Source organism: Phalangium opilio, unplaced genomic scaffold, assembly GCF_054372755.1.
Source record: "Phalangium opilio isolate 3A_F unplaced genomic scaffold, DU_Popi_V2 ptg000013l_1, whole genome shotgun sequence".
In the NCBI taxonomy this organism is placed as follows: Eukaryota; Metazoa; Arthropoda; class Arachnida; order Opiliones; family Phalangiidae; genus Phalangium; species Phalangium opilio.
In genome coordinates, this window is record NW_028324148.1 from 15,893,733 (window position 1) to 15,906,148 (window position 12,416).

Consider the following 12,416-nt stretch of genomic DNA (forward strand, 5'->3'; position numbering starts at 1 on the left):
AAGATTCCCCCCCCCCAATCCGCCGCCATCTTGAATTAAATGGCGTCCAGAAATGTAAAAAACAATCTTCTCTAAGCAATACAAAGTCTGCGCGTTTTGACCGATTTCGCAAATATTTTGTGCACTGGTCTCCTTTAACCTATAGACGGGCTGAATGCTCTTTTGGGTTCGATTTGTCGCCATCTTTTTAAATGGCGGCCAGAAATTTAAAAACCCTTCATTATGAAAGATAATGTCCGCGTGAAAAGTAATAAAAAATGCGTATCCCTAGGGGCTGACGGGCAACGCCGAGTGCCTAATTCGCTCCTAGGGTGCTACAACAAGCATATTAGTCGAATCAGTAAAATCGACCCATTCTTTATATCATTTTGATGGAAGTCCCGCTTTGTGGTGGTACACTTCTCTCGAAGAGAAGAACTATTATATACTTCTGGTATTAGTGTTACGATTGATTAGGTCAAGGGTTAACGGACATTGAGAAATTAGATTAAAATTAAGGAAAGGGTTAATGGACATTGAGAAAATTAAATTAAAATTAAGGAAAGGGTCAATGGACATTGAGAAATTAGATTAAAATTAAGGAAAGGGTTAATGGACATTGAGAAATTAAATTAAAATTAAGGAAAGGGTTAATGGACATTGAGAAATTAGAAAATTAGATTAAAATTAAGGAAAGGGTTAATGGACATTGAGAAATTAGAAAATTAAATTAAAATTAAAATTAAGGAAAGGGTCAATGGACATTGAGAAATTAGAAAATTAGATTAAAATTAAGGAAAGGGTTAATGGACATTGAGAAATTAGAAAATAAAATTAAAATTAAGGAAAGGGTTAACGGACATTGAGAAATTAGAAAATTAAATTAAAATTAAAATGAAGGAAATCGAATGATTAATGAAAGAACAATTAAGTTGAAGAGAGATTCGAGTTAAAAACAGTCTTTAGTTATTAGTGACAATACATTTAAAAAAATACACATCGAGTTACCGGTAATTGCCACCAAAGTTGGTCACCTGGCGGCCAAAGATTCTAGAAGTATTCCGTGGTACCCGCGTCTAGTACCTTTACACACTACCCATAATTCACTGGGTGAATAAAAATAAACACTTCCGAGTATTTAAATAAGATGTCACTACCACAAATTGGAACCGAACGCGACTGCGCTCCGCGGCTCGTGACGTCGATGGAACCGCCGCGTCACGGAGGTAAGTTTATAAGTTACTATACGAATATTGGTGGAGGGGCCGGTTACTGTCTCTTTGTCTCTCTCTGTCTCTGGGGGGAAGTGAGGGACCCCTCGATTTTGCAATAATAATAATTATATGGATTGATAGTGAGTTGTGTTTTTTAGTCACGCTGCCGAGTTGGGATTGGTGGTGGTGGTGGTGGAGCGGTCGAGGACGTCGCAAAGAGGGTCCCGAGACGAGGCGCGTTTCCTGTACAGGCAATAGTGTTGCGTCATGAACAACACGTCGAATAAAATGGAGAAGAAACCCAGGCCGAACTTGGTCGGGTTTCCAAACAGGGATTTCCAGTCATCTAGAAAATCAATATAAAAGTCGTCATGGTCATGACGCGCACTTTCAATCGTATCTAAAGTTTCCTGACTAATAAGGATCTACATTAATTTTCCTTAATAACTATTGATTTTCTTTCCTGATCGGTGTATTCAATTTTTCTCAATAACTACCGACTTTCCTGATCAGTTTTTTCAGTTTATTCAATTTCCTCAATAACTATCGACTTTCCTGATCAGTTTATTCAGTTTATTCAATAACTATCGACTTTCCTGATCAGTGTATTCAATTTACTCAATAACTATCGACTTTCCTGATCGGTGTATTCAATTTACTCAATAACTATCGACTTTCCTGATCAGTGTATTCAATTTACTCAATAACTATCGACTTTCCTGATCGGTGTATCCAATTTACTCAATAACTATCGACTTTCCTGATCAGTGTACCCAATTTACTCAATAACTATCGACTTTCCTGATCGGTGTTTCCAATTTACTCAATAACTATCGACTTTCCTGATTGGTGTATCCAAGTTCCTTGATAACTATCGACTTTCCTGATCAGTGTATTCAATTTACTCTATAACTATCGACTTTCCTGATCGGTGTATCCAATTTCCTCAATAACTATCGACTTTCCTGATCGGTGTATTCAATTTACTCAATAACTATCGACTTTCCTGATCGGTGTATTCAATTTCCTTAATAACTATCGACTTTCCTGATCAGTGTATTCAATTTACTCAATAACTATCGACTTTCCTTATCGGTGTATCCAATTTCCTCAATAACTATCGACTTTCCTGATCGGTGTATTCAATTTCCTTAATAACTATCGACTTTCCTGATCAGTGTATTCAATTTACTCAATAACTATCGACTTTCCTGATCAGTGTATTCAATTTACTCAATAACTATCGACTTTCCTGATCGGTGTATCCAATTTACTCAATAACTATCGACTTTCCTGATCAGTGTACCCAATTTACTCAATAACTATCGACTTTCCTGATCGGTGTTTCCAATTTACTCAATAACTATCGACTTTCCTGATTGGTGTATCCAAGTTCCTTGATAACTATCGACTTTCCTGATCAGTGTATTCAATTTACTCTATAACTATCGACTTTCCTGATCGGTGTATCCAATTTCCTCAATAACTATCGACTTTCCTGATCGGTGTATTCAATTTACTCAATAACTATCGACTTTCCTGATCGGTGTATTCAATTTCCTTAATAACTATCGACTTTCCTGATCAGTGTATTCAATTTACTCAATAACTATCGACTTTCCTTATCGGTGTATCCAATTTCCTCAATAACTATCGACTTTCCTGATCGGTGTATTCAATTTCCTTAATAACTATCGACTTTCCTGATCAGTGTATTCAATTTACTCAATAACTATCGACTTTCCTGATCAGTGTATTCAATTTACTCAATAACTATCGACTTTCCTGATCGGTGTATCCAATTTACTCAATAACTATCGACTTTCCTGATCAGTGTACCCAATTTACTCAATAACTATCGACTTTCCTGATCGGTGTTTCCAATTTACTCAATAACTATCGACTTTCCTGATTGGTGTATCCAAGTTCCTTGATAACTATCGACTTTCCTGATCAGTGTATTCAATTTACTCTATAACTATCGACTTTCCTGATCGGTGTATCCAATTTCCTCAATAACTATCGACTTTCCTGATCGGTGTATTCAATTTACTCAATAACTATCGACTTTCCTGATCGGTGTATCCAATTTACTCAATAACTATCGACTTTCCTGATCAGTGTACCCAATTTACTCAATAACTATCGACTTTCCTGATCGGTGTTTCCAATTTACTCAATAACTATCGACTTTCCTGATTGGTGTATCCAAGTTCCTTGATAACTATCGACTTTCCTGATCAGTGTATTCAATTTACTCTATAACTATCGACTTTCCTGATCGGTGTATCCAATTTACTCAATAACTATCGACTTTCCTGATCAGTGTACCCAATTTACTCAATAACTATCGACTTTCCTGATCGGTGTTTCCAATTTACTCAATAACTATCGACTTTCCTGATTGGTGTATCCAAGTTCCTTGATAACTATCGACTTTCCTGATCAGTGTATTCAATTTACTCTATAACTATCGACTTTCCTGATCGGTGTATCCAATTTCCTCAATAACTATCGACTTTCCTGATCGGTGTATTCAATTTACTCAATAACTATCGACTTTCCTGATCGGTGTATTCAATTTCCTTAATAACTATCGACTTTCCTGATCAGTGTATTCAATTTACTCAATAACTATCGACTTTCCTTATCGGTGTATCCAATTTCCTCAATAACTATCGACTTCCCTGATCGGTGTATTCAATTTCCTTAATAACTATCGACTTTCCTGATCGGTGTATTCAATTTCCTTAATAACTATCGACTTTCCTGATCGGTGTATTCAATCTCCTCAATAACTATCGACTTTCCTGACCACAAACATCAATTTCCTAAACAACTATCGACTTTCCTGACAACAAACATCAATTTCCTTAACAACTACCAACTTTCCTCATCTGGTATTTCAATGGGCGTCAAAAATAAGGCGGTAGTGGTCAAGTGATGGTTTCAGGGTGGATGGAGGGTCAAGAGAGGTGGGCTAGGGGGTGGGGGGTCAAGGGGATACTCACTGTAATTGTAGGCGATGACGAACATCTGGAGCATACTGAGAATTCCGCCGGTGAAATCCAACAAGATGTTTCCGATACTCCAACCGGAAGTGGATTTTCGTCGGAAATTGAAATAGGCTTGGGGCATGTACTTGACGATGGTGATGCCCAGTTTGCAATAAGAGAAGTAATACAGGAAGGTCAACCAGGGCAAGTGGGGGTTACCCCCCGCCCACGTCACGATCAGGAAGATCACGCCCGCCAACCAAATGGCCGCCAGAGTCGCCTTCGCCAACTTGGACACCACTTGACCATTTCTCTGTACAACAATTACAAATTACGCAAAGAAAAATTAACATTAATTTCCCGAATTAAAATTAACACCAATTTCCTGAATTAAAAATTAACACTAATTTCACTCAATTAAAATTAACACGTATTAATTTCACTCAATTAAAATTAGCACGAATTAATTTCACTCAATTAAAATTAACACGAATTAATTTCACTCAATTAAAATTAACACGAATTAATTTCACTCAATTCAAATTAGCACGAATTAATTTCACTCAATTAAAATTAACACGAATTAATTTCACTCAATTAAAATTAGCACGAATTAATTTCACTCAATTCAAATTAGCACGAATTAATTTCACTCAATTAAAATTAACACGAATTAACTTTCCCGAATTAAAATTAACACGAATTAACTTTCCCGAATTAAAATTAACACGAATTAATTTCACTCAATTAAAATTAGCACGAATTAATTTCACTCAATTAAAATTAACACGAATTAATTTCACTCAATTAAAATTAACACGAATTAATTTCACTCAATTCAAATTAGCACGAATTAATTTCACTCAATTAAAATTAACACGAATTAATTTCACTCAATTAAAATTAGCACGAATTAATTTCACTCAATTCAAATTAGCACGAATTAATTTCACTCAATTAAAATTAACACGAATTAACTTTCCCGAATTAAAATTAACACGAATTAACTTTCCCGAATTAAAATTAACACGAATTAATTTCACTCAATTAAAATTAGCACGAATTAATTTCACTCAATTAAAATTAACACGAATTAATTTCACTCAATTAAAATTAACACGAATTAATTTCACTCAATTCAAATTAGCACGAATTAATTTCACTCAATTAAAATTAACACGAATTAATTTCACTCAATTAAAATTAACACGAATTAATTTCACTCAATTAAAATTAGCACGAATTAATTTCACTCAATTCAAATTAGCACGAATTAATTTCACTCAATTAAAATTAACACGAATTAACTTTCCCGAATTAAAATTAACACGAATTAATTTTCCCGAATTAAAATTAACACGAATTAATTTTCCCGAATTAAAATGAACACTAATCAATTTTCCCGAATTAAAATGAACACGAATTAATTTTCCCGAATTAAAATTAACACGAATTAACTTTCCCGAATTAAAATTAACACGAATTAAAACTAACACTAATTAATTTTCCCGAATTAAAATTAACACTAATTAATTTTCCCGAATTAAAACTAACACTAATTAATTTTCCAGAATTAAAATTAACACGAATTAATTTCCCGAATTAAAAATGAATCTTAATTACCTCGTAAATGAAGCACTGGATAATTTGTAGGGCAGAGGCGAAGGCTGCGTGGAGTCCAAAGACAACGTCATTCAACTCGACGGGTATGACGCCAGTCGGGTGACCAATCATGTATTCCGCCTAAAAATAACCCCACCCATTCCAAGACTGTAATAAAACTACTAGCGAGGCGGCGGCCATGTCCCCTCCCCCCCCCCCCGGGCCCTGACCTCTAAAAAGGGGGTCCAAAGTTTGATCGGCTTATTTACCTGAACAGTGGGTGAAAAATAGAGGCCAATGTTGAAGGCGGAATAGGCCAAGAATCCCGTAATGTTCAAGGCCAAGAAGTCAAAATTCAAACCAGCGACGCTGAACAAAATAAACAACAACCCCATTAAATTAATTAATGCCAATTCGGTTATTTTCTAAATTAGTTTAACCAACGTGATTGGAATCGTAATTAGGCGCGATTTGTGCAAATTGCGCAAATTCCTTCATTCAAAGTTCTTACCTTTTTCTTTTGTAATTGCTGTAGACTTGGGGGTAGAAAGAGACGGACCAAGCCACGAAGTAAATCCAACCCACCACCGAACTGAACACTTCCAACCATTCCAAGTAGATGACGGACACGCGCACAAAAGAGTCGCCAATACTGAACAAAATAAACTACAATTATTATGAGCCAACAAAGTTGGGACGTGTAATGCTATTCCTATGAACATTTTGCTTAATTACTCGGCCCCTGTTAGTCGTAGCCCCAAGTTTTTAGTATGGTTAGATGGGGGACAAATTGGACTATAACATATCCTAAAGACATCCCCGTATCTCTAGTAGAAACAGAGTTACGAGCCTGCAAAGTTTATTTTCAAAAATCAAAAGTAACCTCCTAACAATAAGTGAGACAAAAAATAAGTTGACGACGATATTGAGGTAGCCTCAAGTTTAAAGTATCCTTGTATGGGGAGCAAAGAGTACTATAACATATCCAAAGGAGATCCCCGTATCTCTAATAGAACGAGAGTTATGAGCCCACAAAGTTCAGTGCTAAAATCATGAGTAACATAATAAAAATAAGTGAGACGATACCGTAAGTTGACGCACATTTTGCTTAATTACTCGGCCCCTGTTTGTCGTAACCCAAAGTTTTTAGTATGGTTAGATGGGGGACAAATTGGGTTATAACATACTCAAAGGACTTCCCCGTATCTATAGTAGAAAAAGAGTTATGAGCCTCCAAAGTTCAGTGTAAAAATCATGAGTAACATAATAAGAATAAGTGAGACGATACCATAAGTTGACGAACATTTTGCTTAAGTACTCGGCCCCTGTTTGTCGCAGCCGTGACTTTTTAGTATGGTTGGATGGGGGACAAATGGGACTATAACATACTCAAAGAACATCCCCCTAACTCTAGTAGAAACAGAGTTACGAGTCTCCAAAGTATAGTGTAACGCTATTCCTACGGAGGGGGTATGTTATATTGAACATTTCCCTTAATTACTCAGCCCGTGTTAAAATGTTGGCGACAATTCCCTATTTATTTCCCTAATAATTTATAGATTAATTTAATGGAGTTAATAAAAGTACAGTTTCGTTTCTAATTTCTGTCCGATTACGACCTCGGTTATTTTTGTATAATTGGCGCTGATTGCCACAAAACACGTGGAACTTCATTATCTTTAAGGCAATGGGCATAATTTTGAGAAGAAGAAATGCAATGTTTTGATGCGATAACAAGTCTTCTTTGATAATAAAGAAGAAACAACAATGACACGGCACTTTTTTGCGTGTGTGCTTTTTGTCATCGCGGTGACTCGAGATATTAGAATTTGGAACAGAATTTTATCGAAGATTCTAAACAACGACCGCTTATCAACAAACCCCCCCCCCCCGAACGATGACAAGTTTAAAATAAAGGGCAACTGAAACAACCCCCCGAAATACAAACTGATATAATTCAAAGTCGAGTGGCTCTCTAAACAAGTCCCGTAATTGAAGGGACACTTTGGAAAAATTTCCAACAAAACAAAAAACACTTTGGAAAAGTTTTAGAATTGAAATCAGATGATGTAAGAATCAGTGTTAGTGTCCCTTTCAACTTCCTCGTCTCTCACAATTATTTTTAAATAGATTAAACTGTCTAGATTTTCGTTGATAAAAACGATTCGATAATACAAGCAAGAAGCGATATCTAGTTTACTAGGGAGAAGGTGTAAGATGCTTAAATTATTCGCGCGCGCCATAGTCCCAGTCCCCCTTTCAAAATACAAGGGGGGGGGGCGTAAAAGGAGGCCGGGTGAATTCACGGCCTCCCCTCAGTCGGAAAATATGACTGTAATTTTAAATTCATTCGCGTCGCGCTGACGTACACGAGTTTTCAAGAACCAATGAGATGCTTGCTGGTAGTAATTTAGAGGCGGCGGGGGGGGGGATTAACTCCGGACAGGCTACATTTGGACGGGAGATAAAGAGCTAGAAATGTGCAGGCCAATTTATACCTTCTCCCTAATAAACTAGATATCACTTCTTGGTAAAACCGTTTAACCGTTCGACGATAACTTGAATTCTAAACAAAAATGAACTAACCTGATATTTAGAGGTGAGAGGGGATTGGCAATCAGGAGGATGGTTGTCTTTCCAGCGTGAATGGGTCGCAGTTGGACATCCAAAGGATCGGTGGAATTGGCCTGGATAATCTCGGACGATGTGACGTTGACGATTTTGTCCGAGGTGAAGTTGAAATGAACTTGGACCGCGCTATCAACCGCCTGACTAATATACCCAAAATAATAACCCTTTTTAATTTTTTTTTGTCAACTTCAATGTGGCTTCGATGTCAAGTTTAGTTTCCCTTTTTGGGATATGACCTTACTCGAGATGGATGGAAAAATTCTTGTTGTGGTCTAAGGTGAGCGTGATATCGCGTTGCGAGACGACCAAAGATTGCGATCCTAAAAGAAACGCCCCCCAATTTCAGTTTAACCAACAAACAAACAATAGTTATCGTCATCGTTACAATCTCTAGGGACCATCATTTATCGGCGGAAATTCATAAACAAGAGTGCGACTGCGCAACAAAAATGATGGCCAAGTTGCCGCGCCACAATTTGAAATTTTGAATTTTTAGATCATGACAATGATGGGTGACTTTTATAAACTACGAGTATTGCTTGTAGGGTCAAAGCAGGGATAGATTTAATTTTAGAAGTAGGAATGGAGTCTAACGGTTAGTATTTACTTCAGATATTCCGACTCATAGACCACCCAGTATAGAGCCCCTCCCTCCAACACGTAACGTAAAGTTTAAATTATCTTATTGGCTCAATTTTAAACTTCTTTTTGATGACGTTGCTGACGGGGCCGGCGGCGAAAATAAGTAATTCCTGTTTTTACCTCTGTCGCTGTGACCCGCCTCTTCTTTCATACCCCCCCCGTCCCGTGGAAGGGGATCAGGGACTTTGACGCGCGCCCAGATATTCCTCTGTTCTCCATTCCTACTTCTAAAATTAAATCTATCCCTGGTCAAAGCAAAATCTAGTTGTCAATCAATGTTAAGGGATCTTTGAATAGCTACACTCGCTTGGAGCCAACTGTCTCTCCCTTCGTCGGTCCATAACAGGGTTTGGAGGAAATTTTGATATTGAAAATCCCTCACCAGTTTTTCCAGCTTATCCCTGACCAAATTTTGCCACCAATATCCCCAACCATTTTAAGGTTTTTTCCAGAGTCCACGTCACGGTCACACCTGGGCCCATATTTGGCAAACTAAATCCCTGACCTTATAGGAAGAAACTTTAAATGCCTGACTTTTTGTCCTCATTTTCCAAATCCCTGACTCATCCAGGTTCCGTACGAACCCTGAATAGCCTCTATGATCGCTAGTCTAACCACGGGGACGGTTTATTTGTCAATTTATTGCATTTCTATAAATTATTTCAGGATTTCCCCGACTTTTCCAGGATTTCCTTGACACACGTGACCCAATTCTCGGTACAGGAACACACGAGCAATTTTTAATAAAGTTTAACGTGATTTACTCTCGTTTAGCAAGCACTTTTTTATCAGATAACTGATAAGGCAAGCGTTTCAAGAGTACATAGCTATTGTTATTTTTTCCCACGGCATTGTTTCGCGCGTTGCGACGACGCGTTTAAATCAGATTTCTAGGACAGCGACCAAATTAATCCAATACCAACCACTAGTATCAATGCTAATCAAAGTCATTCTAGGAATTGCTTTTTTATATCATGGACACTTTATCCGAACAATTGTTAAATAAACGCAAGGTCAGTTTCAATCGCACCCTCCCCCGAAAGTGGCCTATCTCAAAAATAGGCCTACCAGTACATTTTCAGTAGAAAGACCAGTCCCCTAGCTTAAACTGAAGTTACTGAAAATGGCAAATCTTCATTGCAGGGTTGCCAGTCGACTGCCATTCAGTTACAAATAGTTCTCTAGCATTTATATTAAAACTTCAAATCGCACTCGACTCGAGTTACAGACAACGCGAGGGAAGCCTTAGCAAAGCATACATTATCATCGAACTTTCAATTTCTCAAATGCAAAAACAGAAAACTTACATCATATACTTTTAAGCTAGGATTTTTAATCGCGCTTAAGAACATAATTTCAAAGGGGGTACTTACCGACATGTTGAGCTCCAAATGACACAAATATCACGAATAACGCGATCCATTCAACGTAACACTTCATGATTCTCCGGTGGTCACAACTTTAAGCTTAAAACTTAGGGCAAAAGAAACGATATTTGGAGTTTTAAGTTGGGGCAACTTGTACGCTCGACAACTGACTGTAGAGTCTTTATATTTTATCGGGGCGTACGGTTATATCTGCGGCCTTTATCGGCAATTTATATCAGGCGAAATGATTTATGAATGACTCTACTAGTTCTTGACAGTTTTCACTGATTAGAAACCTTCCTTTTTCAATATATATCTTCCAACCTCGACCGTGACTCTGCATAAACGCCGCCACAAAACGCCTAGATAGCGAATTCCACGGAAACCAACGGGCAAAAACGAGATCATAAATTAATGACTTAAATACCTAATTTAATTAAGAGATTAACGACGGAGAACACGTGCCGAAAACATACGCCCGTCACCGTCACGTGCTTTTTGCCTAAGAATAAATAAAGCAGACGACGCTGACTGTAGGGCGGGCGGTACTATATGGGGCTGTACATATTACATTTACAACGTAAGGCATAACGAATACGCTGCTTTAAAAATTGAAGTTGTAATTATCAGGAACAATAAAATAGTAAAATAATTCGATTAATAAATTGCTCTAAATCTATTCGTATGTCCATTAGCATCAAGTGTCAAAGTAAAGTGCACTGTTTGCGGTTTGAGTTTTGCAAGCTACTACGTCATAAATACCGGTTCGACGTAAAAAAGGGGGTAGGTAGGGTGGGATTGATCCATTGCCGCCTCTGCGCACTCTCTGGACTCAAAACGACTATGCGAGATGGAAAGCAGAGTTTTACCCCCGTGTCTTTCCCTTTAAGTTACATCAGGAATGGTCTGTTGAGACCCTTTCGACATGGATAAAGGATGCACGTAAGGAAATTTCTATAGGATATGCAACTCCCTATCTCCGACGGAGGATTACTGCCATTACTCGATATATATACTCTGTTCCAGCTTCGGTTGTCAGCAGGCACAAAGCTCACAGTTCAGTATAGAGCCCCTCCCTCCAACACGTAACGAAAACTTTAAATTATCTTATTGGCTCACTTGAACTACGTTTTGATGACGTTGCTGACGGGGACGGCGAAAAATACGTAATACCTTTCTACCTCTGTCGCTAAGACCCGCCTCTTCTTTAATACCCCCCCCCCCGGTCCAGTGGAAGGGGATCCGGGACTTTGACGCGCGCCCAGATTACTCTGTTCTCCATTCCTACTTCTAAAATTAAATCTATCCCTGATTATACACAACGGAATAATGGTTAAGTTTGTTACCATTTCCATAAGTTGGAAATGAGGAACTTTGGAAGATTCTGCTCCCACGTTTAAAACTAAATAAAATTTTCATTAAACTAATTTCATTTTAATTAATTGGGGTGGTATCATTAAGATAGTGAGACGTGAACGGATTATCGTGCCAGAAATTCCCCTTTTAAGCATATTCCTACTGCCGGTGCAAATATTAATTGTATTTGTAAAGCGTGGTTTCTATTTTGATGTCAATTTGAGTGTTTTTATTGATGTGTTTATTTTGAGTTCCATTGTAAAAAAGTAAGTTAAGTTTGGAGGTTTTGGAGAGAGAGAGAGAGAGAGAGAGAGAGTGCAGGCTGAAATTGAGGAGGAAAACAAGCCAAAGAAATCGGATCCCATAGAAACAAGGAACCCACCAATTCCATTCGACGCTCGTTCAATTCCACCACCACCCTACCCCCCCCCCTCTCCTCTCCCCTGGCAGCACCCACCTTCTCACTAGTGACGGATCGCAAAAGGGGATACTCAAATGTCCGCTACGAGTCGGGACACGTGCAATCCAGGTCGTCAGTCAATGGGGCCAATAGACGACAATTTGAGCCTCATTGTACTTACGGCGTTTGCAGTTTACTTAAGGTTTTGTTTGGTAGGCTTAGGTTAGGT

General features: G+C 38.0%; 1 protein-coding gene across 1 annotated transcript; it reads right to left on the reverse strand.

The window, feature by feature from the left end:
• Nucleotides 1-922: 922 nt before the first annotated feature.
• On the reverse strand, nt 923-10,952 carry Ctns (lysosomal cystine transporter cystinosin). Its single transcript, XM_089864967.1, has 8 exons — nt 10,438-10,952; nt 8,664-8,742; nt 8,378-8,563; nt 6,303-6,443; nt 6,061-6,160; nt 5,813-5,932; nt 4,205-4,502; nt 923-1,539 (listed from the first exon to the last, which is right to left on the reverse strand). The coding sequence occupies exons 1-8, from the start codon at nt 10,502-10,504 to the stop codon at nt 1,352-1,354; spliced, it is 1,179 nt and encodes a 392-aa protein (XP_089721093.1). The 5' UTR covers nt 10,505-10,952; the 3' UTR covers nt 923-1,351.
• Nucleotides 10,953-12,416: the final 1,464 nt, after the last annotated feature.